The 19,384-nt window shown below is 43.2% G+C and overlaps 3 protein-coding genes across 3 annotated transcripts; all 3 read left to right on the forward strand.

The window, feature by feature from the left end:
• Positions 1-6,343: 6,343 nt before the first annotated feature.
• Positions 6,344-7,658, forward strand: LOC311046257 (beta-1,3-galactosyltransferase 2-like). The gene has a single exon (XM_084058468.1). The coding sequence runs from the start codon at positions 6,412-6,414 to the stop codon at positions 7,573-7,575; it is 1,164 nt and encodes a 387-aa protein (XP_083914594.1). The 5' UTR covers positions 6,344-6,411; the 3' UTR covers positions 7,576-7,658.
• Positions 7,659-12,029: 4,371 nt separating this feature from the next.
• On the forward strand, positions 12,030-13,233 carry LOC311046261 (beta-1,3-galactosyltransferase 2-like). The gene has a single exon (XM_084058474.1). The coding sequence runs from the start codon at positions 12,083-12,085 to the stop codon at positions 13,172-13,174; it is 1,092 nt and encodes a 363-aa protein (XP_083914600.1). The 5' UTR covers positions 12,030-12,082; the 3' UTR covers positions 13,175-13,233.
• A 4,405-nt stretch (positions 13,234-17,638) lies between these two features.
• LOC311044941 (beta-1,3-galactosyltransferase 2-like) lies at positions 17,639-18,802 on the forward strand (the record flags this gene model as incomplete). The annotated part of the gene is made up of 1 exon (XM_084056753.1): positions 17,639-18,802. One exon carries the CDS (start codon positions 17,639-17,641, stop codon positions 18,800-18,802), a length of 1,164 nt encoding a protein of 387 aa, XP_083912879.1.
• Positions 18,803-19,384: the final 582 nt, after the last annotated feature.

Below are 19,384 nucleotides of genomic sequence, written 5' to 3' on the forward strand. Positions count from 1 at the left end.
CTGTTTTTAAAACTATGAAACCAGAAAGCCTTAAAGAAGTAAATCTGTGTCCACCTCCACCAGGAATGCAAGGCTATGACCAATAGCAGCCGGTGCCGTTACGCCCATCAGATGGGATAGGTTCGTCTTTAGCCAAGAATCCGTCTGAGGGGTGTGGCAGTAAAGTATTAAGCCATCACTCACAGAGTGACTGACAGCATGGGTGGGAAGGAAAACGCCCAAACGATAAAGAGGGCTGCGGGGAATAGGAGGGTTCTGGGAAAACGAACTGCATTAAGCGAATGCAGGTTTTCCTGTCACGTGAGAACAATGTTGTATCATGTGACCTTGCTCCTAAATAGATTCCCACCCCTGGCCAAGCAGGCAACCCTATACAGGCTGCAGCCTGCGAACACTACATACAGCTGTTTTAAGCCGGCTTGCACGCAAAAGACAGGAACACAGACAGGCATAGATTGGATTCACAGGCAGCATACAGCCCATAGTCAATAAATGGTTGACAAAGAACTGGCATTTGAAACAACATATGGTATAGGAAAATTATATAGATACATTTTTGTTTAAAGAATTGCGGTATAAAACTATAAATAGCATTACATTGTGTGTTTTTCCACTGCTTGACAGAACAGAAATATAGGCTGGTAGGATGTAATAAAATAGGACATACACCAGGAGGGTACACAATACTGGAAAGATTTCATGTAATATTAATTTCACTAATAAAATGATGTAAAGATTATTATTGTTATTACAATATCATGTGTAACATTTGATACAGTAGTACCACTTTTTTTTTTTTTTAAGTATGTACGATACTGTGAAAATAATAGTAAAATTAGGTAAATATCTGTGGTACGGCACAGGATCTGTGTGAGACATTGGTTTATGCTAAAAGAACAAGGGGATAGCATATTAAAAGAGAAACAAAGAGAAAGAAGTAAGGATAAATACAAAAATGAGTATATATGCAGGACATCAGATTGTAAGGTGAATAAAGTTTTTTTCAGTCAATACTCAATGAAACAGAATGAAAACTTTGATAAAAAAATTATACAAAGGCTAAGTATAAAGCTAAGACAGGAATTAGGATTTAGAGTAACTAATAGTGAAAGATTAAGGGTAAAGAATGAATGAAATTCCCCTAACAGTTTTATAGGAACCGGGAGACCAGGTCCACCAAAGACATCCCAGGACCATGGCACTTCAATCACAGGAGCACCAAAGCGGAAATAACGAGGGGAGAAATACGCAAGTCAACAGTTTTTTCAGACCACACACTTCCAAAGAATGTGATTGAAGCTATGAGGTCAATGCAAGACTAATCAATCTCTCATATCAACAGCCATTGTTGACAAACGTGGCGAAAAATAATTTAGCCAAGGAGGGAAGATATTCTAGATTGAGAAGAATGTCATATTTTAAATAGGAAATATTTGAAGTAAACGTGAACCAGGAGGGACACTACACACGTCCCAACATTTGAGTTCACATTAAAAAGGCCCAAACAAAAAATTGTCAAACAGACAGAAAGCAAAGTGAAAGTTTGTATTGTTTTACAATGATTACCCAAGTATTGTACAAAGTTAAAGTTTCTATTGTTTTACAGTGATTACCCAAGTATTGTAAAAAGTTCAAAAAGAAATTAATGTTTAAGCCTCGCACAAATGTAACTGAGTTTCAGCACGGTGCCCACCGGACAGATTTGTCAACGGGGGGGGGTGCGAGAAAAAAAGGACGCTCTGCTTCTGAATTCCGCCGATTTTCGCCGTTTTTTTTTTCACGCTGTTAGATAAAGCCCCCAAGGTTGGTGCCCTGTGCTGCTGCGCTGATTTTATCCGCCAGATTGGGACGTTCACGGCATATTTTGCACCATTACGGTGCGTTCATCATCGGTGACGAGTGCCTCTAAAAGCCGCTGCTGGCTGCGTGCACGCAGCGAGGCAATGCGAGGCGATGCGAGGCGACGCGAGTCATATCTCTACCCCTCCGCCTAATGGCTGTACATGGGGCCGACGGGTGCTTTAGAGTGATTGTGTGAGTGTGGCTTCAGGAAGTAAATTCCTAGCCTCGATCTCCAGGCTTTTATTTTTTAGTTTTGCTAAAAAATAAAAGCTTGGAAATTCCTGTCCCAGCTGTTGGTGCGCAAAAGCGCCTCGCGTCGCCTGATGTGGTGCGCATTTTTTATTTTGGGTGCGCATGCGCACCTGCGCACCAGTTATGTGCACCCCTGGTAATACTAGAGGTCCCCCTAGCCGCGCACGGGGCCCAGCGTGGGCGCGTGTATATTGGGGTAGCAAAATCGTCAGATTAAAATTTCCAAAAGGAAAAAAATAAATAAATAATATATATTTTTTCCCTGGGGGTCCGCAGACCCCCTGGGAGTGCTGGGACCCCCAGGGACCCCCGTGGAACATGGCGGACCCCTTCGGCTGTTTTTTGTTTTTTCATGAACGTCCTTCCTTGTTTCTGCACGCGGATGCCACATTGTCGGAGAAAAGGTCTGTCGGATTAACGCATGCCTCCCATTTGTACTTCCGGGTTGCATAATGATGACATCACTGTCGAATCCTTTGGTGTCATGAACCTAGCCTGGTGTGTTTACCAGATGCAGCAGGACAACGCGCTGTAGTGTGCCCGTCGCCGTTTATTTTTGTGTTTGGGATGTACATGGCACGTGAAGGACGGACATATTGTGATAGAGGCATGAGTGAAGTGAAAGTAACGGCCTGGGTGGAACAAAAGAGGTACGTAAGAAGGGGGGGTTGAAGCGAAGGACCTGCTTGTGTGTTGTTGTGGAGATGCGCAGAGTTCAATGGCGGCGCTTTGTGTTGTTTCGGCTAAAGCCGTCGCTGTTCGGTGTCGGTGGTGCGCACGGTAAACGGTACGAAACTGTTTCACCTCCCGTTTTGTCCGTAATGTGGTGAGTGGAATAAATTATGTTGCGACGTGGAAACTGTTTAGTGAGCAATGATAGGTGGCCTACGCCACCCGTAAATTCTGCGCACACGCCGTGGCTACTGTGTTGGCGAGATGTGGTGTGTCGGCGTTGTGTTTAGTCGCCTACAGAGCTGTGGGTATAGCGTCAGCGGGGGGGGGGGGGGGGGGGCGGAAGTCACTCCTCGATTATATAAGTAGATATAAACCAACTCTGTAATACAAATAGCACTGTTTAAGCGGATTGTAAAAACATCCTGAAGAACTGTAGAAATTTTCAACTTAGGAAATATTGACCCATACTTATGCTAAACATGTATAAATCCAAGGTAAAAGAATGGGTGCCCTTTTAAGGAGGGTATGTTATCAATTATTGATTATATACATGATCTATAGGGATCAATATGTACCAAGATGGACTAAAAGATACATTAATGAGAGGACAGGGTCAGTAAAGCTGACCCCTCACCCACTCTACTGCTCGCCCCAAGTCACAAGTTGAAGTAATAGCACACCTGAAGCTATTTAAAGACTCATTGCAACATGCCACTGACCACTACAGTAATAAGAGAAGAAACTGACCACACGAGTGAAGTGCATGACTTGTGACACAGCACAAAATAGATTCAGACATAGGAAATCCCAGCAAAGCCTAGAGGCAACAAACTACTTTTAGAAGAAGACCTGACATTTGGGGTCTTATACTCTTACTTTCTGCACTTGTTTCAGAAATCTGTTGCTTGAAGAATTCATTCTGAGCTTTGAGGTCTCGGACTTCCTTGACAAGAGTCTCCTGTTTTGCTTTAAACTCTTGCATTTGGGAACCGCCTTCCATTTCAACATACCGCCACTCCGACTACGTGGCTTCCGCGTGCGGTTAGGGTTAGGAAATTGGGGTGGACTTCAGTGCTAAGCCTTTTTAGAAAGGGCGACCTTTCAGAGAAAGGCAGAGCAAGGAATTTTTGCTCTCGCCATCTTGTTTTTGAAAGAAAGTCTTTTTGGGATCTTGTTATTTTTTATTTTAAAGCCCTTATAATTTCACATTCTGTTTAACTAAGTCTTTAATCTAAATTCAAAATCTTTGCCCTAAGTTCTTTTTAGCTGTTTTACCTTTCCTAAAGTTTTTTTTAGGGATTCCAAATTAGGGTTAACCATTTTACCCTTCTTTTAAGTTTATGTTTTAGGCATTTTTACAAACTATAAAATAAAATTACCAGTGAACTTGGGTTAGGGGCTAGGGTTAGGGATAGGGTTAGTAATGTCGGAAAAATGACATGTCGGAACAATGATATGTAACCTTGCATTTCCATCAAGGCTTGCTTCACCATTGCAACACATTCATCCTCTCTGTCTTGGTGAATGTTCAGCAAATTCAAAGCCTTTCCCAACTCAGACTGTATGTTTTGTCCATGTACTGTAAATATCAGCACTTGTCAATCTTGCTGCCAATTTGCGTGTTCCACAAACAACAGAAACGAAGTGCCAATCCTCTAAAATGGTACCACATGATATCACCACAAAAGTGATCTAACACACTAACACTGGATGGTAATCCTTAAAGCTGATATTTGACAGATTTTAGAGGATGTCCCCTACACATGAGTCAAAACATCTGCTATTTGAAAACAGACCATCGACAAGCCCACAACACGTCACGATGCGACACGTTGTGGGCTTGTAGATCTAATATTAAAAATATATACTTTTATTTATTGTATTATTTTGTATTACTGAAACATTTTAATAACAACAAATCTTGTATAGTGGTCGCTGGTTATAAATATTAATGTGGGGTCCTTGACATGGAAAGGTTTGAGAACCACTGGTGTATTGGAGTTCATTGTAACGTCCATCTAGGATGAACCACCGTTCTGTTATCAGCAGTTTCATTAATGATTACTCACCCTCAAACATGGATACAGTTTATTCATCCAGGAAACACAAGAGCAGTTAGCCAGCTCTGTAAGTCCCAGATGTCTTATTTCATACATTATAATATTTACCCGGGGTAGGTTTGCTGAGAACAAGTGCTCTTTCTCAGCAACGTCCTGCACACACACGCACACGCACGCGCACGCACACACACACACACACACACACACACACACACACACACACACACACACACACACACACACACACACACACACACACACACACACACACACACACACACACACACACACACGAACCCGGGAGCTGCCCAGTACAACCGGTATTATACTCATTATGCAGAATGTCCCATTTCACAAGTTTTCAAATGTATGAAATGTATAACAATCATTTGAAAATAGCCGATCTACAAGCTCACAATGCATCGCCATGCATGCATTGTGAGCTTGTAGATCGGCTATTTTCAAATGGCCGAAATGTATAAAGGGCTGAAGTGGTTCATGTATGTTTTGTAATAATAATCAAAATCTGCAAAGTAACTAGTAACTAAAGTTTTCAAATAATTGTAATGGAGTAAAAGTACAACATTTGGTTCTGTAGTGGAGTAGAAGTAAAAGTATTGAAAATTGGAAATACTCAAGTAAAGTAAAAAATACCTCAAAACTGTACTTAAGTACAGTACTTGAGTAAATGCACTTTACACCACTGTTCATGACAAAGATAAGCCTATCTAATACATGGCAATCACTGGCAAACACTGAAGAAATGCAGGTGGTGGCCAAATACGCACAGGCTTCACTGCTTTGAGCACTACTACTGTACAAGCCACACCAAGGAAAGTGTCAGACATTATTCTGTAGTGTACAGTATGTGCCATACAATTCAATCTTTTCGGAATACGCACAGCATTGCACACCAAAACCAATGCGTTTTAATCATGCTGCAAACAGAGAAAAAAAACACAATGATAAAAATCGCACCCTGTCTGCAAAGGCCTTTAAGTGCTGTGCTGCCTCTTGGCATTCAAAGAGGGATCTATCTACCTTTTTCTATTCTCACTCATATCTCCTGGTCACGTAATGTTTTTGAATGATTGATTGAATACTTTATTAGAAGTTTACAGAAAAAAAGCACATGAAAGTACAGTTCAATACAAGGTCAGCTAATAGGAATTAAAAACCCCAAGAAAGCCGTTGGGCTTGTTTCCATTGGGGTGTGACCACTGACCAATACTTTCTACTTTCTATTAACAAACGTTATTTACATAACTTGTCGAGTGATACTGTGTTCATCTTGTTCTCCAAGCTTGCTGCTTGCATACAAAGGAATCAAACTGAATGTAAGTCACCACCCATAATAAAGGAGGAGGGTACTTTCACAACTAGCAGAATTTGATCAGCAAATCCTATTTGTTCTCTGGGTGTCACCAGAAAGTACAAAGCACTGGCTCTGAGGGTCCCTCGGCAGAACTGCCGTCACATTACCTCCACGCTTAATGCAGCTGTGAGAAGCTGCTTGCAACTTCCCTGACCAATGTGACTGAGGTCCAAGTGGATTAAAGGTCCCACAGAGCGGCTGGACACCATGCAGTGGAGGACACGATTCTGCCGTCCGCACATCGCTGGACTCCTGTATCTCCTCTCGCTCCTGGGGGTCATGGTCCTTCTGGTCTATCAGGACTGGTTGCCGGGCCTCGCGGGTTCGCCGCGGTGGAGAGAGCTTCCCGTGGGCTTTGGAGGCAGCGGGCAACACTCCACCAGTAAGGCAACAGGAAACCAAAGCCACCAGCAACAGCATAATAACATCAGATTCGGGAAAGATGCAGATGACTCCTCTCCTCGGGGGGAGACAGGTCTGGAGAACTCTCTGACAGCTAAAGCCAGCCAAAGTAAAGAGGGCGACCCAAGTGGCATGCTGTCCCCCGGGCCGTACCCCTACATCATTAACGAGGTGAACAAATGCCCAGAGGGAAAAGCACAACCATTCCTGGTGTTGCTGATAACCACAGAGGCTCGTCAAGTAGAGGCACGGGACGCCATACGGCAGACGTGGGGCAATGAGAGCCTCGCTCCAGGCCTAGGAATCATCCGGCTGTTCCTGCAGGGGAAGATTAAAGGCGAGCTGGGACGCCTACATCAGATGAACTTGGAGTCCGAGAGCCAGAGGCACCACGATATCGTTCAGCAGGACTTCTTGGATACCTACAACAACCTGACTATAAAGACACTGATGGGGATGAACTGGGTGGCCATGCATTGTCCACAGGCCAGCTATGTAATGAAAACTGACAGTGACATGTTTGTCAACACCAATTACCTCATCCACAAGCTGCTCAGACCCGAACTGAATCCCATGAAGAACTACTTCACAGGATTTGTCTTGAGCAGCGAATTACCGATCCGAGACAAAAACAGTAAGTGGTACGTGTCCCCGGAGCAGTACCCGGGTGAGAAGTACCCCACCTTCTGCTCCGGGACGGGTTACGTGTTCTCCGGAGACTTGGCGGCGAAAATCTACCGAGCCTCTCTGAGCATTCGCCTCCTGCATTTGGAGGATGTGTACGTGGGGATCTGCCTGGCTGAGCTACGGATCGAGCCCACACTGCCGCCCGAGTCCCTGTTCTACCGCTGGCGAGTGGAATACTCCAGCTGCAAGTACAGCAACCTGATCACGTCCCACTGGGTTCAACCCAGTGAGCTGCTCAAGTACTGGCACGATCTGCAGAACAGCACCTGTATCAACACCTAGGACTATATTGTCATTAATCACATTTCTGTGATTCTATTATTTATTTTTGTGTATTTTTTTCTTATTGCATTTGATTTAGTCTTTTTTGTTCTCTTTATTATTATTACTTTTTGCATTGCATCTGCTGCACGTATATTCCTTGTAATTGGTCGTTATCTGGGCATTCATAGTCACTTTTAATTTTCATGTAATTTCCCTTTAATTGGAGAATTGTTCTCTTTTTTTTGACAGTTGGCTTTACTGCCCCTTTTTTCTTTCCCAGATCTATAAGATCTCAGCAAGGCATTATAATACTACCCAGCCTGAGCTTGTAGATCTGGTGTGTGTGACGGTGGTTAATCACTAGGCTACTTCTCCAAAGTGAGTGACCCGCACAGCCACAGTAAAGGGAGCGACAACGATCTACTACCCAAATATAACTGGAAGGAAGAAGAAAACTTCCTTCACATGCGTTACCAAGGATTCTAATGAAGGCTCTGTTAAATTTAGTGTAGCATAGTTGTTCTCATTTTCTTTTACATTTCAAGGATCCCATAACTCTAGTAGTGTAGAAATGGAATCAAATGGTCCATTTTATTCCATTTGTACACTCTCAGAGTTACACACCCATAAGGGGCCATTTGGAACTCCCTCATAGAACCATGAGGGTCCCTAGACCCATAGGTGTGGAAGAGTGTTTCCAGTGAGCCAACATGCACAATATCAGTTTGACGAGAATGGCCGTCAGCGCTGCTTAATGTCGCTTGTTAATTCATTTGCTCAAGGTGTGTAAGCTCAGAAGCTCATTTAAGTGGGCATACTCCTTATTCACATCGGGTCACGTGACGTCTGTTTACTTCCGGCATTAGCATTGCTAGCATTCTCAACCAAATATATTAAAGGCAATTTCCAAATGTTTAAATGTAAAAGACCAATAACTTATCAAGAAAACAAGATAATAATACAGCACACAGTATTAGAATTAACTTTACCTTTCGAAATAATACGTTGTTGGCTTGTGTCTGATGAGCTGTATGATATCTCTATGGAGAAAATCCACGGATCCCCTTCAAACGCAAAACCGGAAGTAAATAGACGTCACGTGACCCGATATGGGTAAGGCTTATTGGGCAACAGCCTAACCTCCGCAACCATTTTGGTTGACAAAGACAGCAGTAGTTGAGCCCTGTTTAGTTGCTACTGAGCATGCTAATGAGTGCTAAGTGATAACAACAAATGTATGCTAACACACACATACACACACACGCTCACAGAGAGAAACAGTTGGTCGCGTTTGATCGGGGCAAAAAAAAGCAACCTTGTATTATATGATTTGTCATTTCTTGTTTTTAAACAACACACAGACGTAAAGGGTGTTAAATGGTGTTGATTTATGAAAAAAAATAAGAAAAAATGACAAATTGAGTTAGGTGGTTTCTGCCCGACAGCGACGATATGTATAACTGTCACAATGCCTCACTGTATCACAATATTCCTCCAGATATTTAAGTATTTCAGTCAGCTTTTCTCTTGATGTTGCCAGGATAACAGTGTCATGCATTTTCATCCCTTGGTTTTCCAAGTCTCATAACTTTAGCAGGCACAACACCAGGGCACTGTATTTCTACCAATTAATGGAAGACACCAATGTCTTCTATGTCGGCTGCTTCCTCTTCCCAGCGTTTATCTCCAGTTTTCTCTGGCACTCCTGTGAAGATGAGGTTTCTCTCTCTGTCTTTGTTTTCCAAATGTTCAAGTGCACGTTGCTGTTGGGCCACAGCTGTCTTTACCATGCTATACTGCTCTGTCACACTGTGTCACAGTGACCAGGGGTCTTATACTCTTACTTTCTGCACTTGTTTCAGAAATCTGTTGCTTGAAGAATTCATTCTGAGCTTTGAGGTCTCGGACTTCCTTGACAAGAGTCTCTTGTTTTGCTTTAAACTCTTGCATTTGGGAACCGCCTTCCATTTCGACATACCGCCACTCCGACTACGTGGCTTCCGCGTGCGGTTAGGGTTAGGAAATGGTTTGGGGTGGACTTCAGTGCTAAGCCTTTTTAGAAAGGGCGTCCTTTAAGAAAAAGGCAGAGCAAGGAATTTTTGCTCTCGCCATCTTGTTTTTGAAAGAAAGTCTTTTTGGGATCTTGTTATTTTTTAATTTTAAAGCCCTTATAATTTCACATTCTGTTTAACTAAGTCTTTAATCTAAATTCAAAATCTTTGCCCTAAGTTCTTTTTAGCTGTTTTACCTTTCCTAAAGTTTTTTTTAGGGATTCCCAATTAGGGTTAACCATTTTACCCTTCTTTTGTTTTAAGTGTTTTAGGCATGTTTACAAACTATAAAATAAAATTACCAGTGAACTTTGTGAGAAGTGTTCACTGGGGGCTAGGGTTAGGGATAGGGTTAGTAATGTCGGAAAAATTACACGTCGGAACAATGATATGTAACCTTGCATTTCCATCAAGGCTTGCTTCACCATTGCAACACATTCATCCTCTCTGTCTTGGTGAATGTTCAGCAAATTCAAAGCCTTTCCCAACTCAGACTGTATGTTTTGTCCATGTACTGTAAATATCAGCACTTGTCAATCTTGCTGCCAATTTGCGTGTTCCACAAACAACAGAAACGAAGTGCCAATCCTCTAAAATGGTACCACATGATATCACCACAAAAGTGATCTAACACACTAACACTGGATGGTAATCCTTAAAGCTGATATTTGACAGATTTTAGAGGATGTCCCCTACACATGAGTCAAAACATCTGCTATTTGAAAACAGTCGATCGACAAGCCCACAACACGTCACGATGCAACACGTTGTGGGCTTGTAGACCTAATATTAAAAATATATACTTTTATTTATTGTATTATTTTGTATTACTGAAACATTTTAATAACAACAAATCTTGTATAGTGGTCCCTGGTTATAAATATTAATGTGGGGTCCTTGACATGGAAAGGTTTGAGAACCACTGGTGTATTGGAGTTCATTGTAACGTCCATCTAGGATGAACCCCCGTTCTGTTATCAGCAGTTTCATTAATGATTACTCACCCTCAAACATGGATACAGTTTATTCATCCAGGAAACACAAGAGCAGTTAGCCAGCTCTGTAAGGCCAAGATGTCTTATTTCATACATTATAATATTTACCCAGGGTATAGGTTTGCTGAGAACAAGTGCTCTTTCTCAGCAACGTCCTGCACACACACACACACACACACACACACACACACACACACACACACACACACACACACACACACACACACACACACACACACACGGGAGCTGCCCAGTACAACCGGTATTATACTCATTATGCAGAATCTCCCATTTCACAAGTTTTCAAATGTATGAAATGTATAAAAATCCTTTGAAAATAGAAGATCTACAAGCTCACAATGCATCGCCATGCATGCATTGTGAGCTTGTAGATCGGCTATTTTCAAATGGCCGAAATGTATAAAGGGCTGAAGTGGTTCATGAATGTTTTGTAATAATAATCAAAATCTGCGAAGTAACTAGTAACTTACAGTACTTGAGTAAATGTACTTTACACCACTGTTCATGACAAAGATAAGCCTATCCCATCGCTGAATACATGGCAATCACTGGCAAACACTGAAGAAATGCAGGTGGTGGCCAAATACGCACAGGCTTCACTGCTTTGAGCACTACTACTGTACAAGCCACACCAAGGAAAGTGTCAGACATTATTCTGTAGTGTATGTATGTGCCATATAATTTAATCTTTTCGGAATACGCACAGCATTGCACACCAAAACCAATGCGTTTTAATCATGCTGCAAACAGAGAAAAAAAACACAATGATAAAAATCGCATCCTGTCTGCAAAGGCCTTTAAGTGCTGTGCTGCCTCTTGGCATTCAAAGAGGGATCTATCTACCTATTTCTATTCTCACTCATATCTCCTGGTCACGTAATGTTTTAGAATGATTGATTGAATACTTTATTAGAAGTTTACAGAAAAAAAGCACATGAAAGTACAGTTCAATACAAGGTCAGCTAATAGGAATTAAAAACCCCAAGAAAGCCGTTGGGCTTGTTTCCATTGGGGTGTGACCACTGACCAATACTTTCTACTTTCTATTAACAAATGTTATTTACATAACTTGTCGAGTGATACTGTGATCATCTTGTTCTTCAAGCTTGCTGCTTGCTTACAAAGGAATCAAACTGAATAAGTCACCACCCATAATAAAGGAGGAGGGTACTTTCACAACTAGCAGAATTTGATCAGCAAATCCTATTTGTTCTCTGGGTGTCACCAGAAAGTACAAAGCACTGGCTCTGAGGGTCCCTCGGCAGAACTGCCGTCACATTACCTCCACACTTAATGCAGCTGTGAGAAGCTGCATGCTTGCAACTTCCCTGACCAATGTGACTGAGGTCCAAGTGCATTAAAGGTCCCACAGAGCCGCTGGACACCATGCAGTGGAGGACACGATTCTGCCGTCCGCACATCGCTGGACTCCTGTATCTCCTCTCGCTCCTGGGGGTCATGGTCCTTCTGGTCTATCAGGACTGGTTGCCGGGCCTCGCGGGTTCGCCGCGGTGGAGAGAGCTTCCCGTGGGCTTTGGAGGCAGCGGGCAACACTCCACCAGTAAGGCAACAGGAAACCAAAGCCACCAGCAACAGCATAATAACATCAGATTCGGGAAAGATGCAGATGACTCCTCTCCTCGGGGGGAGACAGGTCTGGAGAACTCTCTGACAGCTAAAGCCAGCCAAAGTAAAGAGGGCGACCCAAGTGGCATGCTGTCCCCCGGGCCGTACCCCTACATCATTAACGAGGTGAACAAATGCCCAGAGGGAAAAGCACAACCATTCCTGGTGTTGCTGATAACCACAGAGGCTCGTCAAGTAGAGGCACGGGACGCCATACGGCAGACGTGGGGCAATGAGAGCCTCGCTCCAGGCCTAGGAATCATCCGGCTGTTCCTGCAGGGGAAGATTAAAGGCGAGCTGGGACGCCTACATCAGATGAACTTGGAGTCCGAGAGCCAGAGGCACCACGATATCGTTCAGCAGGACTTCTTGGATACCTACAACAACCTGACTATAAAGACACTGATGGGGATGAACTGGGTGGCCATGCATTGTCCACAGGCCAGCTATGTAATGAAAACTGACAGTGACATGTTTGTCAACACCAATTACCTCATCCACAAGCTGCTCAGACCCGAACTGAATCCCATGAAGAACTACTTCACAGGATTTGTCTTGAGCAGCGAATTACCGATCCGAGACAAAAACAGTAAGTGGTACGTGTCCCCGGAGCAGTACCCGGGTGAGAAGTACCCCACCTTCTGCTCCGGGACGGGTTACGTGTTCTCCGGAGACTTGGCGGCGAAAATCTACCGAGCCTCTCTGAGCATTCGCCTCCTGCATTTGGAGGATGTGTACGTGGGGATCTGCCTGGCTGAGCTACGGATCGAGCCCACACTGCCGCCCGAGTCCCTGTTCTACCGCTGGCGAGTGGAATACTCCAGCTGCAAGTACAGCAACCTGATCACGTCCCACTGGGTTCAACCCAGTGAGCTGCTCAAGTACTGGCACGATCTGCAGAACAGCACCTGTATCAACACCTAGGACTATATTGTCATTAATCACATTTCTGTGATTCTATTATTTATTTTTGTGTATTTTTTTCTTATTGCATTTGATTTAGTCTTTTTTGTTCTCTTTATTATTATTACTTTTTGCATTGCATCTGCTGCACGTATATTCCTTGTAATTGGTCGTTATCTGGGCGTTCATAGTCACTTTTAATTTTCATGTAATTTCCCTTTAATTGGAGAATTGTTCTCTTTTTTTTGACAGTTGGCTTTACTGCCCCTTTTTTCTTTCCCAGATCTATAAGATCTCAGCAAGGCATTATAATACTACCCAGCCTGAGCTTGTAGATCTGGTGTGTGTGTGATGGTGGTTAATCACTAGGCTACTTCTCCAAAGTGAGTGACCCGCACAGCCACAGTAAAGGGAGCGACAACGATCTACTACCCAAATATAACTGGAAGGAAGAAGAAAACTTCCTTCACATGCGTTACCAAGGATTCTAATGAAGGCTCTGTTAAATTTAGTGTAGCATAGTTGTTCTCATTTTCTTTTACATTTCAAGGATCCCATAACTCTAGTAGTGTAGAAATGGAATCAAATGGTCCATTTTATTCCATTTGTACACTCTCAGAGTTACACACCCATAAGGGGCCATTTGGAACTCCCTCATAGAACCATGAGGGTCCCTAGACCCATAGGTGTGGCAGAGTGTTTCCAGTGAGACAACATGCACAATATCAGTTTGACGAGAATGGCCGTCAGCGCTGCTTAATGTCGCTTGTTAATTCATTTGCTCAAGGTGTGTAAGCTCAGAAGCTCATTTAAGTGGGCATACTCCTTATTCACATCGGGTCACGTGACGTCTGTTTACTTCCGGCATTAGCATTGCTAGCATTCTCAACCAAATATATTAAAGGCAATTTCCAAATGTTTAAATGTAAAAGACCAATAACATATCAAGAAAACAAGATAATAATACAGCACACAGTATTAGAATTAACTTTACCTTTCGAAATAATACGTTGTTGGCTTGTGTCTGATGAGCTGTATGATATCTCTATGGAGAAAATCCACGGATCCCCTTCAAACGCAAAACCGGAAGTAAATAGACGTCACGTGACCCGATATGGGTAAGGCTTATTGGGCAACAGCCTAACCTCCGCAACCATTTTGGTTGACAAAGACAGCAGTAGTTGAGCCCTGTTTAGTTGCTACTGAGCATGCTAATGAGTGCTTAGTGATAACAACAAATGTATGCTAACACACACATCCACACACACACGCTCACAGAGAGAAACAGTTGGTCGCGTTTGATTGGGGCAAAAAAAAGCAACCTTGTATTATATGACTTGTCATTTCTTGTTTTTAAACAACACACAGACGTAAAGGGTGTTCAATGGTGTTGATTTATGAAAAAGAATAAGAAAAAATGACAAATTGAGTTAGGTGGTTTCTGCCCGACAGCGACGATATGTATAACTGTCACAATGCCTCACTGTATCACAATATTCCTCCAGATATTTAAGTATTTCAGTCAGCTTTTCTCTTGATGTTGCCAGGATAACAGTGTCATGCATTTTCATCCCTTGGTTTTCCAAGTCTCATAACTTTAGCAGGCACAACACCAGGGCACTGTATTTCTACCAATTAATGGAAGACACCAATGTCTTCTATGTCGACTGCTTCCTCTTCCCAGCGTTTATCTCCAGTTTTCTCTGGCACTCCTGTGAAGATGAGGTTTCTCTCTCTGTCTTTGTTTTCCAAATGTTCAAGTGCACGTTGCTGTTGGGCCACAGCTGTCTTTACCATGCTATACTGCTCTGTCACAGTGACCAGGGGTCTTATACTCTTACTTTCTGCACTTGTTTCAGAAATCTGTTGCTTGAAGAATTCATTCTGAGCTTTGAGGTCTCGGACTTCCTTGACAAGAGTCTCTTGTTTTGCTTTAAACTCTTGCATTTGGGAACCGCCTTCCATTTCGACATACCGCCACTCCGACTACGGTGGACTTCAGTGCTAAGCCTTTTTAGAAAGGGCGTCCTTTAAGAAAAAGGCAGAGCAAGGAATTTTTGCTCTCGCCATCTTGTTTTTGAAAGAAAGTCTTTTTGGGATCTTGTAATTTTTTAATTTTAAAGCCCTTATAATTTCACATTCTGTTTAACTAAGTCTTTAATCTAAATTCAAAATCTTTGTCCTAAGTTCTTTTTAGCTGTTTTACCTTTCCTAAAGTTTTTTTTAGGGATTCCCAATTAGGGTTAACCATTTTACCCTTCTTTTAAGTGTTTTAAGTGTTTTAGGCATGTTTACAAACTATAAAATAAAATGACCAGTGAACTTTGTGAGAAGTGTTCACTGGGGGCTAGGGTTAGGGATAGGGTTAGTAATGTCGGAAAAATGATATGTAACCTTGCATTTCCATCAAGGCTTGCTTCACCATTGCAACACATTCATCCTCTCTGTCTTGGTGAATGTTCAGCAAATTCAAAGCCTTTCCCAACTCAGACTGTAGTCTATGTTTTGTCCATGTACTGTAAATATCAGCACTTATCAATCTTGCTGCCAATTTGCGTGTTCCACAAACAACAGAAACAAAGTGCCAATCCTCTAAAATGGTCCCGCATAATATCACCACAAAAGTGATCTAACACACTAACACTGGATGGTAATCCTTAAAGCTGATATTTGACAGATTTTAGAGGATGTCCCCTACACATGAGTCAAAACATCTGCTATTTGAAAACAGACGATCGACAAGCCCACAACACGTCACGATGCGATACGTTGTGGGCTTGTAGATCTAATATTAAAAATATGTACTTTTATTTATTGTATTATTTTGTATTACTGAAACATTTTAACAACAACAAATCTTGTATAGTGGTCCCTGGTTATAAATATTAATGTGGGGTCCTTGACATGGAAAGGTTTGAGAACCACTGGTGTATTGGAGTTCATTGTAACGTCCATCTAGGATGAACCACCGTTCTGTTATCAGCAGTTTCATTAATGATTACTCACCCTCAAACATGGATACAGTTTATTCATCCAGGAAACACAAGAGCAGTTAGCCAGCTCTGTAAGGCCCAGATGTCTTATTTCATACATTATAATATTTACCCAGGGTAGGTATGCTGAGAACAAGTGCTCTTTATCAGCAAAGTCCTGCACACACACACACACACGCACGCGCACACGCACACGCACACGCACACGCACACGCACACGCACACGCACACACACACACACACACACACACACACACACACACACAAACCCGGGAGCTGCCCAGTACAACCGGTATTATACTCATTATGCAGAATGTCCCATTTCACAAGTTTTCAAATGTATGAAATGTATAACAATCCTTTGAAAATAGAAGATCTACAAGCTCACAATGCATCGCCATGCATGCATTGTGAGCTTGTAGATTGGCTATTTTCAAATGGCCGAAATGTATAAAGGGCTGAAGTGGTTCATGTATGTTTTGTAATAATAATCAAAATCTGCAAAGTAACTAGTAACTTACAGTACTTGAGTAAATGTACTTTACACCACTGTTCTTGACAAAGATAAGCCTATCCCATCGCTGAATACATGGCAATCACTGGCAAACACTGAAGAAATGCAGGTGGTGGCCAAATACGCACAGGCTTCACTGCTTTGAGCACTACTACTGTACAAGCCACACCAAGGAAAGTGTCAGACATTATTCTGTAGTGTATGTATGTGCCATACAATTTAAAAAATAATAATAGGGGGGCAGTGACTGTTGTTATTTTCCCGGGAAAGTGAGAGATTTCTTTTCGGAATACGCACAGCATTGCACACCAAAACCAATGCGTTTTAATCATGCTGAAAACAGAGAAAAAAAAACACAATGATAAAAATCGCACCCTGTCTGCAAAGGCCTTTAAGTGCTGTGCTGCCTCTTGGCATTCAAAGAGGGATCTATCTACCTATTTCTATTCTCACTCATATCTCCTGGTCACGTAATGTTTTTGAATGATTGATTGAATACTTTATTAGAAGTTTACAGAAAAAAAGCACATGAAAGTACAGTTCAATACAAGGTCAGCTAATAGGAATTAAAAAACCCAAGAAAGCCGTTGGGCTTGTTTCCATTGGGGTGTGACCACTGACCAATACTTTCTACTTTCTATTAACAAACGTTATTTACATAACTTGTCGAGTGATACTGTGATCATCTTGTTCTCCAAGCTTGCTGCTTGCATACAAAGGAATCAAACTGAATGTAAGTCACCACCCATAATAAAGGAGGAGGGTACTTTCACAACTAGCAGAATTTGATCAGCAAATCCTATTTGTTCTCTGGGTGTCACCAGAAAGTACAAAGCACTGGCTCTGAGGGTCCCTCGGCAGAACTGCCGTCACATTACCTCCACGCTTTATGCAGCTGTGAGAAGCTGCTTGCAACTTCCCTGACCAATGTGACTGAGGTCCAAGTGGATTAAAGGTCCCACAGAGCCGCTGGACACCATGCAGTGGAGGACACGATTCTGCCGTCCACACATCGCTGGACTCCTGTATCTCCTCTCGCTCCTGGGGGTCGTGGTCTTTCTGGTCTATCAGGACTGGTTGCCGGGCCTCGCGGGTTCGCCGCGGTGGAGAGAGCTTCCCGTGGGCTTTGGAGGCAGCGGGCAACACTCCACCAGTAAGGCAACAGGAAACCAAAGCCACCAGCAACAGCATACTAACATCAGATTCGGGAAAGATGCAGATGACTCCTCTCCTTGGGGGGAGACAGGTCTGGAGAACTCTCTGACAGCTAAAGCCAGCCAAAGTAAAGAGGGCGACCCAAGTGGCATGCTGTCCCCCGGGCCGTACCCCTACATCATTAACGAGGGGAACAAATGCCCAGAGGGAAAAGCACAACCATTCCTGGTGTTGCTGATAACCACAGAGGCTCGTCAAGTAGAGGCACGGGACGCCATACGGCAGACGTGGGGCAATGAGAGCCTCGCTCCAGTCCTAGGAATCATCCGGCTGTTCCTGCTGGGGAAGATTAAAGGCGAGCTGGGACGCCTACATCAGATGAACTTGGAGTCCGAGAGCCAGAGGCACCACGATATCGTTCAGCAGGACTTCTTGGATACCTACAACAACCTGACTATAAAGACACTGATGGGGATGAACTGGGTGGCCATGCATTGTCCACAGGCCAGCTATGTAATGAAAACTGACAGTGACATGTTTGTCAACACCAATTACCTCATCCACAAGCTGCTCAGACCCGAACTGAATCCCAAGAAGAACTACTTCACAGGATTTGTCTTGAGCAGCGAATTACCGATCCGAGACAAAAACAGTAAGTGGTACGTGTCCCCGGAGCAGTACCCGGGTGAGAAGTACCCCACCTTCTGCTCCGGGACGGGTTACGTGTTCTCCGGAGACTTGGCGGCGAAAATCTACCGAGCCTCTCTGAGCATTCGCCTCCTGCATTTGGAGGATGTGTACGTGGGGATCTGCCTGGCTGAGCTACGGATCGAGCCCACACTGCCGCCCGAGTCCCTGTTCTACCGCTGGCGAGTGGAATACTCCAGCTGCAAGTACAGCAACCTGATCACGTCCCACTGGTTTCAACCCAGTGAGCTGCTCAAGTACTGGCACGATCTGCAGAACAGCACCTGTATCAACACCTAGGACTATATTGTCATTAATCACATTTCTGTGATTCTATTATTTATTTTTGTGTATTTTTTTCTTATTGCATTTGATTTAGTCTTTTTTGTTCTCTTTATTATTATTGTCTCCGCCAGGCCGAAAGGCATGGCGAGAGAGTATGTTTTACCCCCTGTCCGTCCGTCCGTGTGTCCGTGTGTCCGTCCGTCCGTCATTCGATCTGTCTGTGTACAGCTAATCTCCGGCACCGTTGGCTTGCTCGCAGCCAAACTGTGCACACACAGTCCCTGGATACCAGAGCAGAACCTCTGCCCCAAAGTTTTCACAGGGGCCTGTTATAGCGCCACCAGGAGGCCGATTTGTGCAAAACACATTTTTTGACAGTACTCCTACAGATTTTGTCCAAAAATCCCACAAATCGGTACACAGTATCTCTATAGTCATTAAACGAAACGTGACTTTCACATTTCTCATATTCCATCCTGATTGGCTAAAAATGTCTTCCAAAGTTTGCAGGAGTGCACCGTTTTGAACAAAATGCCTCAAATCATGAACACAGCATGCAATTTCCGTGAAATTTTGCACGCACATTCCCATTAGGCC

Source organism: Gymnoscopelus microlampas (genome assembly GCF_963454915.1).
Source record: "Gymnoscopelus microlampas genome assembly, chromosome: 5".
NCBI classification, from domain to species: domain Eukaryota; kingdom Metazoa; phylum Chordata; class Actinopteri; order Myctophiformes; family Myctophidae; genus Gymnoscopelus; species Gymnoscopelus microlampas.

Excerpts from the sequence above, each read along its gene's own strand:
- LOC311046257 (XM_084058468.1), top strand. The coding sequence starts at position 6,412 with ATGCAGTGGAGGACACGATTCTGCCGTCCGCACATCGCTGGACTCCTG.
- LOC311046261 (XM_084058474.1), top strand. The coding sequence starts at position 12,083 with ATGGTCCTTCTGGTCTATCAGGACTGGTTGCCGGGCCTCGCGGGTTCG.